At 35.6% G+C, this 15,088-nt stretch overlaps 1 protein-coding gene across 1 annotated transcript in view; it reads left to right on the top strand.

Moving 5' to 3' along the window:
* The window catches only part of THSD7B (thrombospondin type 1 domain containing 7B), a 1,192,820-nt gene that overhangs the window by 183,524 nt on the left and 994,208 nt on the right, over positions 1-15,088 (top strand). The window contains exon 2 of the mRNA XM_072613204.1: positions 4,217-4,390. Coding sequence (XP_072469305.1) covers positions 4,252-4,390 — 139 coding nt within the window. The 5' untranslated portion in view covers positions 4,217-4,251. The remainder of the gene's footprint in view (positions 1-4,216; positions 4,391-15,088) is intronic.

Below are 15,088 nucleotides of genomic sequence, written 5' to 3'. Positions count from 1 at the left end.
ACAAAAAACTACCTTGCTCTAGTATTTGTATTTCGGTATGTAGAATAGTACCTCTCATTTGGCAAAGGTTTAATAATTGTTTATTGGTTGATCGATTACTTCAAATAAAAAAAAATCGTAGTTTTCCCTCTTGGAACTTCCAATCTAGCGGAAAAGACAAACTATACACATGAGATCTGTGATCTCTCTGGAAAGTGATTTCTCAGAACTACATGCTGTCTGTACTACTCACTTGGTAGTTATTAGATGACCTTTGTCCTCACTTGTGATCATTTGTGCTGTATTTCTTAATTCTTTCGTAAGGTCTTATTTTTAAATACTTACTTGAATCACTTCCCTGATTTGATTGGAAGTTTCTGATAGTCTTAGACCTTTTCTTTCTGTTCCCTCAAACTGCAAAGAGAATGCCTTAAGGGCCTATATAAGGTAGTCAAAAGTCTATTGAATCAGCTAATAAATAGGTTGATAGATAAATAAGCTGAAACTTGCATTCTTAAAAGTTCATCTAAGAGGGAAACACCACTAGGAACCAAAGAGTCAACAGTACTAGACTGAAAGTCTGTAGAGAAGTGGTAGTGTCCAGCTTTCTAATTTAACTATGAGAAATGAATAGATGCAGGGCTGCCCTGGTAAATGTTTAACAAAGCTGGGATTTGAACTCTAAAATCAGCTTTCTTTCCACTGCTTTACCTACCTCAATTATAAGAATTACTTACACTTAAGAGGCAGGAGAGAGTTATCATCTGTAACATCCTTGAGTATAGCCCATTATCAGCCTTTCCCTTTCCCCAAAAGCATTGCTTTCTACAATTCCCTGAGCTAAATATATACAGAGGACAAAGGGTAGAATTCTCTCAATTGACATATGGCAAGATAAAGAAGACTGCAAGTAGGATAGACAGAAAAATCACACCATGCAAACATGGAAAGTCAGCCTCAAGAAATCTCACTTAGCCGTGGCATACTGGCCAACAATATCTGGCAGCTTTTCAAAATGATGGAAATTTGTTTAAATAAATTTTGTTTGGCCTCTTAACTTTGAAATACAGTAATCAATCAAAACATACATCATTACTGTAAACCAGTGGAGTCTTTTATTTTATCTAGCAAAATTAACCTGACTACGTGCCTGAGTAGAAAGGAATGTAGTCCCCAAGTCATTTTCCTTTGGCTATGGAATGTGGGTTTTTTTAATTTATTCTTGCTTTATAAGCTAGGCAAGGTAGTGTGGTTTAATGTGCAATAGAACACTGGACACATAGTCAACAGATGCAGTTTAAATATTACCTTAAACACCAGCTGGGTAATCACAGTAATTTAACCCTTTACAACCTCAGTTTCCTGCTCTATCTACTCTTTCTTAGGTTTATTATGAGGAAAAAAAAATACTTGCCAAACCTCAAATTATTACAGAGGTGTTTTTTCTACAAAGTGGCATTTGATAATTATATGTTGAATTTTGTATCTCTGTGCAAATATATAAGCATGCACATACATGATTGTGTATAGTCTCTTTTGCAAAATTTAATGTTCTGAGAAGATAGTTCAAGGGAGATATTATAACAACCTTAATATGGGACTGATTTAAGTAGAACTAAAAAAGAAGTCTTCCCACCAACTGTTCCCTGATTTTCACACCATTTTGGTAACAACCAATCTCCCCTCTGCTTTCTCTGTTCTAAGAAGTGTTGTAGCACTGACTCACAGCTTCATGGCTGCAAATATGGATGGGACAATGATTGAACATTTTAGTTTAAAAGTCCTCTATTGTAGGTAGGGGTGAAAGAAGAACTATATCACATCCGTTTTTAGTGCTTGAAAATCTATAGTTTGAATTTTTTTTTAAAAAAAGTGGGGATATTCTGATGAGCAATTAAGCATGGCACATGGAGTATTTGAAAGAAATACTTTTTGATAATTGTATTGTAGATTATGGAGAACTGATCTCACTCAATCACTTGGTAAATGGGTGACCATGTAAATCAACTCACTTCTCTGAACCTCTGTTGCCTATGGGTTAAATAGAGACAATTCTTTGAAGACCTTCAGATTCATGTTTGTTGCAAGGAAGGTGCTCTGTTTTTTTTTGTTTTATATATATATATATATATATATATATATATATATATATATATATTACTCTGTAAATGTGAGCTATTAATATAATTTTATTAAAATTTTGAAGATTACAAACTTATCCCTGAAATCCACCTCTGCTGCTTCTTTAAGATGCTCAGTCTGTTAGGGGACTACAACCTGTATCAAGTCCTACTAAGCTGGAAAGGCTGCAGCTACAGGTTCAGTGAAGACCTGTATTCTCTCTGAGGCCCAACCTTGCTACATGATGGAAATATTCATCACTAGGTTGCCCAAGGATGATGAATGAATTTTTTGTCCATAGACATTCTTGGAGTTCCTTTGCTTTAGTTATGGAAGAATTATACTGGTGAAGGAAGTGTCCACATCAAAATTGCACATTCTGTGTTGTATTAAAATAAGCTCCTTCCAAAGAATTGTTTGTGTGGTGGTACCCTGACCAAAGAAACCTGTAGCTTGTGAAAATGGTAAGACTTTGATGAGCAAAGGTATCAGTCAGCCTCCTGAAATTGAAATAGTCATGACAAACGATGACTCTTGGAAGAAATTAAATTTCATATGTTCAATCAAGTATCATAAATCATTAGAAATGTAAATGTCTATATACATATCACTTAGTCAGAAAGCATTTATTAAATGCCTAATATGTGTCAGGCACTATGCTAAATGTTAGAGGTGGAAAAAAGGCAGACAACAGTCTCTACTTTCAAAGGGCTTATGGCCTAATAGAGGAGATAACATGCAAACATGTACACACATATGCATATATATGTGTGTGTGTGCATACATATGCACACAATATGTATATATGCATATACATGTATATATTGAAGCTTAATTTATATTTAATTTAAATGAATTTAATACTGAATTTTAATATTTAAATACATATATAAATATGCATAGATGTATATAAAATTGGAGATAATTAATAAAGAAGAGATACTAGTATTAAAGAGGATCAGGAAATTTTCTCACAGAAGATGAAATTTTATCTATAACTTGAAGGAGGTCAAGGAAGCTAGGAAGGAAGAAAATTACTGGCATACTAGACCTATAGGAAATAAAAGGCAAAAATGCCCTGAGTTTGGAGATGATGCAAGAGTGTCCCTGGATTGTAGATTACATGGTAGAGAGTAAAGTATAAGACTAGAAAGGTAGGAGAGGGCCATGTTGTGGAGGGCTTTTGCATGCCAAACAGAAGATCTGGATGTCACAGGGAGCCCCTGGAGTTCATTGAATGGGGACAGGGTGGTGACATTTCAAATCTGAGCTTTAGGAAGATTAATTTGACAGCTGAGTAGAAGATGGATTGGAGTGGGAGTGACTTGAGATAGAGGCAGGGAGACAAGTCAGAAGCCTATTTCAGTAGTTTAGGCACAAAATGGTAAGGGATTGTATGAGGGTGATGGCAGTAGAGGAGAGAAGGAGGAGTATATGGGAAATGTTACAAAAGGTAAAATCCTCAGGCCTTGGCAATAGGTTAGATATGGAGAGTGAGAGAGAGTGAAGAATTGAGGATGCCACCCAGGAGGTGAGAATGGGTGACTGGGATGATGAGGGTGCTCTCAAGCAGTAGTAGGGAAGTTTGGAAGGGGAGAAGATTTTTTTGGAGGGGAAGATAATAAACTCAGTTTTGGGCATGTTGAGTTTAAGATGTCTATAATACATTTAAAGTTAAGAAGTTGGAGATTCACATTCACACACACACAAAGCAATGTTATAGAGTTGACTTCAGATGCAGGAGGATTTGGGTTTCAGGATCACCTCTAATACTGCCTCTGGGAACCTGGTCAAGATAGTACCTTTCTCAGTACTCAAGGCAACTCTCTAAGATGATAAATTGCTGACAAGGTGTCTAACTGCTTTATTACAGGGAGTTGCTTATTGGGAACTCCCTTCACCAATGAAATCACAAGTATAGTCTCTATCTCTCTATCTTTTTTTCAATTAACGTACATGCAAGTGGGGAAAAAAAACATTGAAAAAGTTATTTCTGAAGTTCTAATGCTTAATTTGAAAAGTGATGAGATAGAGGTTTTCTCTATTTTGAATATATATGTATATCTATATCTAACTATGTGTTTTACTGGTCATTATTTTTCTTCCTTTGTTATAGAAATAGGAAAAACAAGAGACCAAAAAATCTGAAGAATGTTTCCAAGAGTCAATTTGGCTGTCACACACTGGGTATGGAAAAGCATGAGAAAGCCCTGTCTTTTACTTTGTCTTATACTGCTCCTAACAACTCATTTGGAAGGGAAAAAGGATAATCAGTTCATCTGGAAACCAGGTAGGAATGCTCATGGTATTTTTTTCCACATTTCTTTTTCCTCCCTCACTTTTATTCATAAGGCAAAAAAAATTGCAAGTTCCTGGTTTTAATTTGGCAATGGTATAATGTCTCCAGAGGGGAAAAATAGATTGTGGCCATGCTTAGCATACTTTTGTAAAGTGTGGGGTTGATCTTTGAGTATAATTGTTGTGAACATCACAAAAACATTCATTTATCCTTCCCTGTTTCCTCTGGCACACCCCAGTTCAGAAGTGATACCAGTTCTGGATTTTCATATTGCTGTCAAGTTAAAGTTATGATTTCCATAGCTACATCTTCTTTGTCAAGGTTTTCCATATTTCTCTGCACAGAACTAACCATTTATTGCAAAAATGACATCTGAATTTAGCTGACAACCTCTTGCTAAAAATTCTCTGGACCAGTCATACAGATTTCTTTTAGAGGGTACTCTAGTTAGATATTTATTATTTAAATGCTTCCCAGGAGACACTCCATATTATCAGGTTTTGCACAATGAAGAATTGTTTTTTCAACATTTCTTGTTAGTTGTCTCTCTGAGAGTTGAAATGTAACAGTAATGTTTTTTTGAGATGATTAAGTTTCAGCATTTGTATAGTTTTTATTTCGTACATGAGTGAGGATTTTTTAAGACTATTTTGAATACATGGGAAGTTGGCTCATGACTGTATTCTGGAATAAAGTTTAATATAATGTAAAAAAAAAATTAACATTTTACTGGCTTATTAGTGTGGTTGAAAAAACCTGAACAACTTAGTTAATTTGAACTTCTTATGCTTTCCTTTGCTCTAGAATTTCATTTGTTTCAAGTATCTCAATTATATCTATTCATCCCTTTTCAAGTGTACATATTTACAATAGATAACTTGGAAACTAAGAATGTGATATGTAGTAGGTTTGTGATTCTTGAGCTTTGGTCCTTATGTCATAGCCCATAAATTAAACAGACTGTAAACTTATTTTGTCACCATGGAAATATTCATGAAAGTAATATTTGTAACATTTAAATGACTTTGCAAAAATAAAAGACTGAATTATGCTTTAAAATATATTAACTGCTAACCAAGCACCATTAAAGATACAATCTGGAGGAAATTTAATTGCATTTAAGCCCTTATAAATTAATTTAATTGTAGACTGTGATATCTAATTAGTGATTTGCATATTTTCTCACAGTAGTTTCCACAGCTTTGCAAAGAGTTCTAAAAGTAGAGTATTGCCTGACTGTGAATGCTGCTGTTTTGTTTAAATTATAACAGGCTGAACATCTCATTAAATATAAAATTATAAACATGTGCAGATCTGTGTAAAAATGACATGACTCTATGCTGGGATTTTTTTCTCTACTAAAATTGTTTATAGTGACTGTATAACTCAAAGGTCTGCCAGTGGAGCCCAAGTTCTGGTAGGTGCCTGTTATTCTGAAAAAGGCTAGCTTAGTAAGTTAAGAAAATCTTGTCTCCATAAGATAATGGTTACAGCATTAAGCGAAGGTGACCTGGTCACTGCTCCTGTGGTATAACAAAAGTCGGATCTTTTAGAGAATTTCTGGGTTTAAGTCTTGCCAGAGCCACAATTGCATTTGTCTGGATAGAATTCATGGAAAAGTTCTGGTTTTCAAGTAAGAGGGTCTGGGTTTGCAGCCTAGAACTATTTCATGTCTCTCTATGTGACAATGATCAGGGGGCTTTATCTCCTTAAAACTCATTTTTTTCTCACTTAAAAAACGAGAAGGTTGGGTTAGTGTATCTCTATGATCCTTCCCAAATCTAAGTTTGTGATCCTACAGTCCCTTCCACAGAAAGGCTTTGTAAACTGTCTTTGGGCAAACTGCTGAAGCACAGATGATAATGATGGTGAGGATGATGATGATGATGATGATGGTGACAATATATCAAAGGTTATATGTATAATCTTTTAAAGTTGGGAAAGTACTTTATGTAGGACTATATGTGTTTCTATGTGTGTTGAGGCTTGTAGCAACCCCATGAGATACAGGTATTAATTTATTACTTACTTAATTAATTTATTAATTAATTACTCCATTTTAGATATTCCTCTCGTACTGGCATCCCAATGACAGTAGATGTCTGTATTCATCTCTCCCACGAAGTCAGTGGCAGTGAAAACATCTTTGCCTTAATTGTAGAAAGCTGACTCCCATATTTCCATTCTTGGTTACCACTTTCATTCCCATATCTTGACATCTTAGACTAAGTGACAGTGGACTTTGCAATGAGATATTTCTTATTTCTGATGATGCTTATTTCATTTAAACCTGAAATTTCATTTAGTGTCATCCAGTGAATATTGTTATTGGTACTTTGGGAGCTTGTTATCAAATCCAAGGGCTCCATCTAAAAGTTGAGTTGACTTCTAATGAAGAACTGATAAACTGTTATTTAGAAATTCTCTGGGTTCAGATCATATTGTCAGTCACTTAAAATGTTTGTTCACTCCCTTCTTTTCCCCTACATCTAATGGTTGGATCTTAGCAAACCTCAGCTAACTTGGAAACATTCCTAGGCATGTCTTAACATCAGAAAAAAAACCAGTGAATAGATGAGTAACGAGTGAGTGAAAGACCAGGTAGTTAAAGCAATCCTCATTGATGGAAAATTTGTGTTTAACCATAGGATAATATGGGGGTCATTGATCTAGCAAGACTGTTGAACACCTGTCAACATTGTGATGAGTTCCTGTGAGCTATATGCAGTGTCAGGCAATCTGTCATCCAGGCAGAGGAAACAGAACCAGGTCAGCAAGAGTTCTGGATAAGAAGTGATGTGAGTTCTTGTTTTGAGTTTTGAGAGGTTCCCCTGCACAAGGGAGATGAGCAGAAGATATCTTCATGGGGCTCCAGAGATCACTAATATCTTCAAATCTTTTCCCAAGCATAACTGTTACAGAAGACTATAAAACTGAAAGTATTATGAAAATGTTAGCAGTCATTCCTGTGCTATAGGAAGGGTAATTCACTCCTTCTCAAAAGTAAGTAGTAGCCAAATAACTTCTGACAGTAACCCTGTGGCATGGGGTGACAAGAGCATTATACCCATTTTGCAGAGAGACAGCATGGCATACTAGATCTAGACTTGAATTCAAAGTCAGAAAGACGATATATATATTGGCTATGGCACTCAAGGAAATTTACTTAAACTATCATTGCTCTAGTCAACCTTCAAAAATGATAAATTACAGAGAAGGCACTAACTTGAATTAGTATTATCCTTATACCAACAAAATAACAAGTCAAGTAAGTCCCTGTCCCTTTCCCTGTAGAGCAAAAAAAGTGAAGTGACTTGTCTTGGGTTATCAGCTTGGGTTATACAGATCTGGTTATGAACCTAGGTCTTCTGGTTCTAAGTCTGACAAGCACTCTGTTATATCACATGGTCCCTCCACTACTTTATGAGCTTGTCCTCTTCTGGAAAAAGACCTTAAATTTTGGAGGCCCAGAATAATCTGAGTTCACAACTCCAGTCAAGAAAAAACTAGATTCATTGTTCCTAGTGCAAGTAGTGAGTCTGCTGATGTGTCTTGACGAAGAAGGAATATTAGTTCATATGTGAGTACTTTTTTAGTAATACTGGTCTAAACCTATAGGTAGAATACCCCTCTTAGTCCATTAACCATTGAATATGAATTACTAACATTGGATGGAGAGGAAAACCTAGGGAATTTACCAACTGACTTTGGAGAGTACTGTGACATTCAGAGAATAGTCAAAACAAAGAAAGTTGTGGGAAGGCTCTCAGTCAAATTGTCATTTGTATAGGAGATGCCTGACCAAGTCAAGAAGAGTGGGAGAGTCCAGTCCAAGTAGTAAGGATGATTGTTATATAGTCAGCACTTTCCATTCTAGCTTAATGGAGGGGAGGAAGGGGACTGGGCAATGAGGATCCTGAGGTCTTTTGTTAGACTGTGGGATGTGTTGTGAGGTTTCTAGTTCATGACAGGTCAGTTTTGCTTTTTGCTTTTCTCAGTATCATTTTAAAAATTGGATTGTCAGATTTTAGTCTGTCCAAAGAATATCAAAAGGAAATTGTCTGAGATAGTATTTGTTGAGTAACTGTGGGAAGCAGGTCACTATCGGAGCAAGGGACTCATAAGGGGAATGACTTTATGTCTAAAGACAAAAATCATTTAATACATCTTTGAGGGAAAAAAAACTTCATTAGATTAGGTAGAGGAATGTGTTTCGAGGTCATGTAAAGCAGTTTCCTAAATAATGTAAATCTTAAGCATGTTCTAGTAATGCATTACCATATACCAGCATGTTCTGGTAAAATATTAACACATTCAGTTCAGAATTTTTTTAGAGGTGGGATTGAAAACGACAGACTTAAAAATATTACTTAATACTTGGCTTCATTTTCAGGCTGTGTATGCATTGGACTGTTGAGCAGAAGAGAAAAAAGAAGTGAGCTTTAAGAGGGTTTGCCTGTATTCATAAATGGGCCTAAATAATTACACTGAATGTTATCTGGGTGCTGAAGATTTCTCTCTATAGGACAGACCTTTGAAAAGCTGCTTACACTGTAACTTGTAAATTCATTAAACCCTGTTCAGTCAATAAATAATGACTCAGGTGAAAAGAAAGATTTAAGATCTGAGGGTAAAGTAAGTTAAAATTAATCTCTTTTTTTTTTTCATGGAAGAGATATTTAAATGGCATGATGGCATGAGGAGCTTCTTCCCCACCCTCAATCAGTTAACATTTTATTAAAGTTAAATCATCTATACTTCCCTCCTACCCTCCCCTTTGCACTGGAAGCCCTTTTTGAAATGTGCAGGTAATCTAACATTTAATAAATTAGGAGGGAGGAGGAATTCAGGAGGCAACTAATGGTTATAAGTATGATATAAATTCACAAAATGATTCACCTAGGCATTTAATTAAAAAGTAAATAGCTTTAATAAATAGCTGATATCTGTGTATCATGGGGGAGGAAAAGCTGTTGGCCCCACGTGTGAAGGCGCACACACACACACACACGCACACACACCATAAGTAGCATTGAAACAACATGTAAAGGGTAAAGAGATCAAGTCCTTCTAAAGCTTTACACAGCATGATATTATCAGAAACACTGGACTGGCAGAATATCTGGTTCTAGTTCTGGTTCTGCCTCTTACTTCCCATGTGAACTTAAAAAAGTCCTGTAATCTCTCTGAGCCATATCCATTAAATCTAAGACAGGATTTTGCTGGTGTGAACCCTAACCAAACCTATGGCTAAAATTTCTGTGTGAGTATTTATACCTCAGGTATAAGTGATTGCCACACAACAATGCTTGATGTGTTGTTTGGTTCATTGCCTAGACTATACAAAGTGTTCATGATAAAAAGTGTTTACTCATATATGCATATACATACATATAGACATTTACATATATATAAAATGTATATACACATACCAACCCATATACGTACGTGTGTGTGTATTTTCCCCCTTTGAGTGCCCAGTTGTTAGGCATTTACTAGTACATTCCTGTATTATTCTATAAACACTGCTTGAATTCAATATGGGTGCAGTAGAAGTCTCCAAGAATGAAGTGCTCATCAGATTGGAGACCTAGTGACTGTAGGATAATAACAATGACAGCAATAACAACTATTTATTTAGGACTTTAAGGTTTGCAGAGTTCTTGGCATCCGTTATTTATTTTGAGTCTCACAACAATACTATCCAAGCAACACAGACTCTGGGATTATCCCAGCTCTCCATTGTACTGGCAGGTGGGGCCCTAAGTGTAAAAGGGAAAATCCCAAGGTTTTGTTTCATGAACTTCCACCTCTTCACCCCAATGGGCTTCTCCCATTGATTATCAGCTCCTACTAAGACATAGACAGATTTAATTAGTTTGAGGTGATGGCCCAGAGGATGCTTTCAGGCTTGGAGTCAGGAGTACCTAAGTACAAATCTAGCCTCAGACACTTGTATGACCCTGGGCAAGTCATTTAACTTTTCTCTACCTCAGTTTCCTCACTTGTAAAATGAGGATTGTAATAGTGCCTAACTGTAAGGTTGTTATTAGGATCAATAAGACAATATTGTCAAATGCTTTGCAAATCTCAAAGCACTGTATAAATTATTGTTATTGGGTCATTTTGAATTGTGTCCAACTCCATGTGACCCTATTTGTCTTTTTCTTGGCAAAGATATTAAAGTGGTTTGCCACTTCCTTCTCCAACTCTTTTTATGAATAAGGAAACTGAGGCAAACAGTGTTAAGTGCCTTGCCTATGGTTACACAGCTAGTAAGTCTCTGAGGTGAAATTTGAACTCAGGAAGATGTCTTCCTGACTTCAGGCCTGCCACTCTATGCACTCATCCACCTGGCTGCCCTCAACTATATAAAAGCCAACTATTAGTGGCAGTGGTGGTGATGGTAAGGTTGAAACAAGTATTTACTAATATATTATAATAAGAAAAGTTTGTATAAACATTCTTCTCCCCTCGCTCTTTTCAAGAGTGTGGGACATAGTCTTCCACAAGTACATAGAGACTCATTAGCTCAGCCTTAGAAAGCATGTGTGACCACAGAGTAATTCCAGTGACTACTGTTTGAATGGAAGTCCTTTTCTTCTTTTGTGACATTCTCTTGATGTTTCCTTTAGGCATGATACATGCTGGCTCTTTGTAATGTTCTCTAGCTGTCTTTCCTCGGTTTGTCAAGATCACCTTAGGCTTCAGTTGCAGATGCTGCCATCAGTCCTTGCTGTCCCAGAGATGCCTATGGAGTGCTAAAACATCTTTAGACCCTTCAAAGTTCACAAGGTTATCCACAGATACTCTTCTCTTCCTTTCCTCCCCCTTAAGTCGTTCCCTTTTAGGAGGTTGACTGGTACTTCTCTTTCCTAGAGGTTGGCAGCAATTTTAAGTACTTGGGCTCCAAACTGGGTTGCTGTTTTATAGTGAGGGCATGACTGGGTTTCTGCCATCAATCCCAATATATTTCCTATGTAGGGGTATCTCATATTATCTAATGGCTTTCTTTCCTTCCAGACTGATTAAGGACTTCCCAGACCTAACTTAATGCTTTTGATTGATCCATTGATTGTCTCAAGAATGAGTTCTCATGTGGTTAATGTAGTTAGTTTAAGTAGAATTGACTCTCACCAAATCGGGATGAAAATACCTATCCTGATATCTTACCAGGGTTGTTGTAAAGATTGTATACATAAGTATGTATGTATACACACATCTCTATATGTATGCCTATGTGCAATACATATAATATATTGTATAGAATTTGTGCACACAATATACATATATAAATATACATACACATATGTGTGTATACATCCATACCCACATACAGCAGCTAGTTGGAAAGGTGGATAAAGCACTGGGCTTGGAATCACGAAGAGCTGAGTTCAGAACTGGCCTCTGATACTTACTATGTGACCCTGGCCAAGTCACTTAACCATTTTTTGCCTTAAAAAGGGAAAAGGAAATGGCAAACCACTCCAGTATCTTTGCCAGGAAAACCCCATTGACAGTATTGGCATGCTATAATTCATTTGTCTAAAAGAATTAGGCTTGACTTAACAACTGAACAACAATAATATGTACATACACGTATATCCTAAATGTGTAAAAATTGGTTTGAAATTTGTAAACATGTATATACACACACATATATACATACACACACACACACATATATATAAATGTAAGATGATTTTGTGTTATTTTATATAGTGTCAGGACCAATACATGTATAAGTTCAATTTTTTAAATCCCCCAAATCATGAAAAAACATGTATTCAATAAAAATCCCAGTTATTTCATCTACTCTACTTTTGCAATTAATAGCCCTTTATTATATATTTATCTTTCATCCATCAAGGATTTATGGAGGAGCCATAGTACAAAGAATTCTACTAGAATTCACAGGGGGCAGTGAAGAAATTCAATGCATTCAATTTGGGAAACTGTTATTAACTATTGTATACAAGGGTCTGTGATAATGCTGCTGGGAATCACCTAGAAAAAAATTTCTGATTTGAGGGAGTTTATAATCTAGTAGGGCTGTGAGTTCTCCAGTTTTACTGAATATTAGGTCCTTCTCTCGTGTTTATCTATAATTTACCATATGTGTATATATATATATATATATATATATACATATACATGCACATGTGGATGTAGGCATATATACACATGCTATCAGTACACCCTACACACACATACACACACACACACATACACATAGCACATAGAAGGCACTTGAAAATGCTTATTGACTTGGCTTCTTGATAAGACATGTACATAAATATCTGTATTACAAGTTGACACTAAATCAATGGTTCCTAACCAAAGATCCATGGGTCGGGTTGGATGGGTTACATGTATGTGTTGGTAAAGGAAACTTATCCTCTGTAGACTGAATAAATAACATTCTTTATAGGTATATGCTTGAGTTTTTCCACAAGCATATACATGAAATAAAAACATTAATTCATTGCGGGGTTTTTTTTTGGTTTTTTTTTGTCATGATGTATTTTTCCAAATAATGGCTGCTATCATGTTGGAGAGTGGAGTGGGGGGATGAGACTGAAAATTTTTGGGACATTACATAGGGGTCATTATTTTTGAAAAAGTTAAAGACCATGCAGTATAGGAATTTGAACAGAACTTCCCCTGTCATGGACATGATTTAAAAAAAATGAGTATGAAGAACATAATCCCAACTCAAATATTTTTTTTCATGAAAATTGTATATCTGCTTGAGAAATGGCACACTGATGGTGAAATTTCCTTGGAGCAACCAGGAACAGTTCCTCATTCCCCAACTCCTGGCTTTGTCTTCCAAGGAAGAATTTCTTTTAAAAGGAATCCAAGAGCAAGAAGAATTGAAAAAATGAAATGAGTTTAATCCAACAAAATTGGATTAGAGATGGATTAAAGATTTTAAAATAATATTATACAGTCTAAAACAGCCTTAAATATTTTAAAGTTTGACTTTTAAAAATCTTCACCTAAGAGCATATTGATCTGACTTGAATGTAAACAATTACAAATTGAAAGTCATATCCTATATGTTTGTTTACTTTGCATGCATGCTTATTTTAGTAGCAAGGAAAAAATCCCAAATATTTAAAGAAATTTGAACCACTGGGCAAAAAATTGAGTGTGTGATAGATACTGGAGACTAGACCGGGGATATACACCATAAAATAATCTTTTAATTTCACTTTTATGATTGTTTTACCTCTCTAATGACAGTATGTTCTGACCAAGCTTTGTTTCTGTTGCCAAAAGTAATCATATGCATTAACTACCCTCTCCTTTCCTTCTCTCTTTAGGGTTACTATGGGAACAGAACTGTGGGTCATGCAGGAAATTTGTGAAAGTATTTTCCCCTTTAAATTTATGACTTTTTTGCCTTAAAAAAACTAATCTATATTGAAATAGTGCTTTTTTCACCTAATGCTGGATTTCATTCACAATACACTTTCCATTTATACAAAGTAGCAAAATGAATGATAAAAAAAGTAGCAGATGGAAATTTTTTTGGGTAGTTTTTCCTTAGGGTTAATAATTTTTTAATTGAATGCAGCTGTTGGAGAGATTTCTGTTGTTGTGTATGAGTACAGCACTGGAAAGGGATAGTCATATATTTAATATGTTTCAGAAAACTGTATTTGGGCCTTAATTGCTTTACTGCATTTATAAAGAACTTCATCACATTTAAAAATAATTATGCTGGAAAATAATAAGCTGTCTCACATTCTGTTTCTACATGGTGGGCAATTCTTTCTTTTGAGAGGGTCACTTTTTTCCCGCTCTCTTCAGCATTTGGAACACAAATTACCTTAGACTCTAATACACATGAATTGTGAAAAAAAGGTCTAGTTTTCTTCTATGGATAGCAGATTTTTGTTCATTGAGTGTATGTGTGTCTTATATATATATATGTAGATACATGTGCATATATATGCATGTATAGTATATCCATTATATATATTAGTCTATTTATGACAATATTTATAGTTCTATGAACATACAGTGAGTAGAACACTAGTCCTGGAGTCAGGAAGACCTGTGTTCAAAATCCAGCCTCAGATGCTTGCTAGCTATGTGACTTTGGACAAGTCACTTAACCTCTGCTTGCCTCAGTTTCTTCAGCTGTAAAATGGAGATAGTAACCATACCTACCTCTCAGAGTTGTGAGAATGAAATAAAATACCATTTGTAAAGTACACAGTGCTTGGCACATAATAGCTGTTCAGTAAGTGTTTATTCCCTTTCCATCTTCCAAACGCACATGAAAATGTATAGTGCTTTTAACTATGTTGGCAGTCATCTTTCTATTGGCATGTCTCTGATCGTTTCTACAGCTGGTTATTATCTGAGATAGCTAAGTGGTGCAGTGGACACATTGCTTGGCTTGCAGTCAGGAATCTGAGTAAGTTCAAATCTGGTTTCAGATACTTACTAGCTGTGTGACCCTGGGCAATTTACTGAACTTCTGTGCCTCAGTTTCCACAACTGTAAAAGTAAGGATAACAATAGCACCCATCTTACAGGGTTATTGTTAGAATAAAACAAGATAATATTTTTAAGGTGCTTGGCACTGCCTGGCACATAGTAAGTCAGATAGATAGATAGATAGATAGATAGATAGATAGATAGATAGATAGATAGATAGATAGATAGATGATA

This window comes from Notamacropus eugenii, chromosome 5 (genome assembly GCF_028372415.1).
Source record: "Notamacropus eugenii isolate mMacEug1 chromosome 5, mMacEug1.pri_v2, whole genome shotgun sequence".
Taxonomy (NCBI): Eukaryota; Metazoa; Chordata; class Mammalia; order Diprotodontia; family Macropodidae; genus Notamacropus; species Notamacropus eugenii.
The sequence above is the reverse complement of the archived record's forward strand: the minus strand, read 5'-3'. Positions and strand labels throughout refer to the sequence as shown.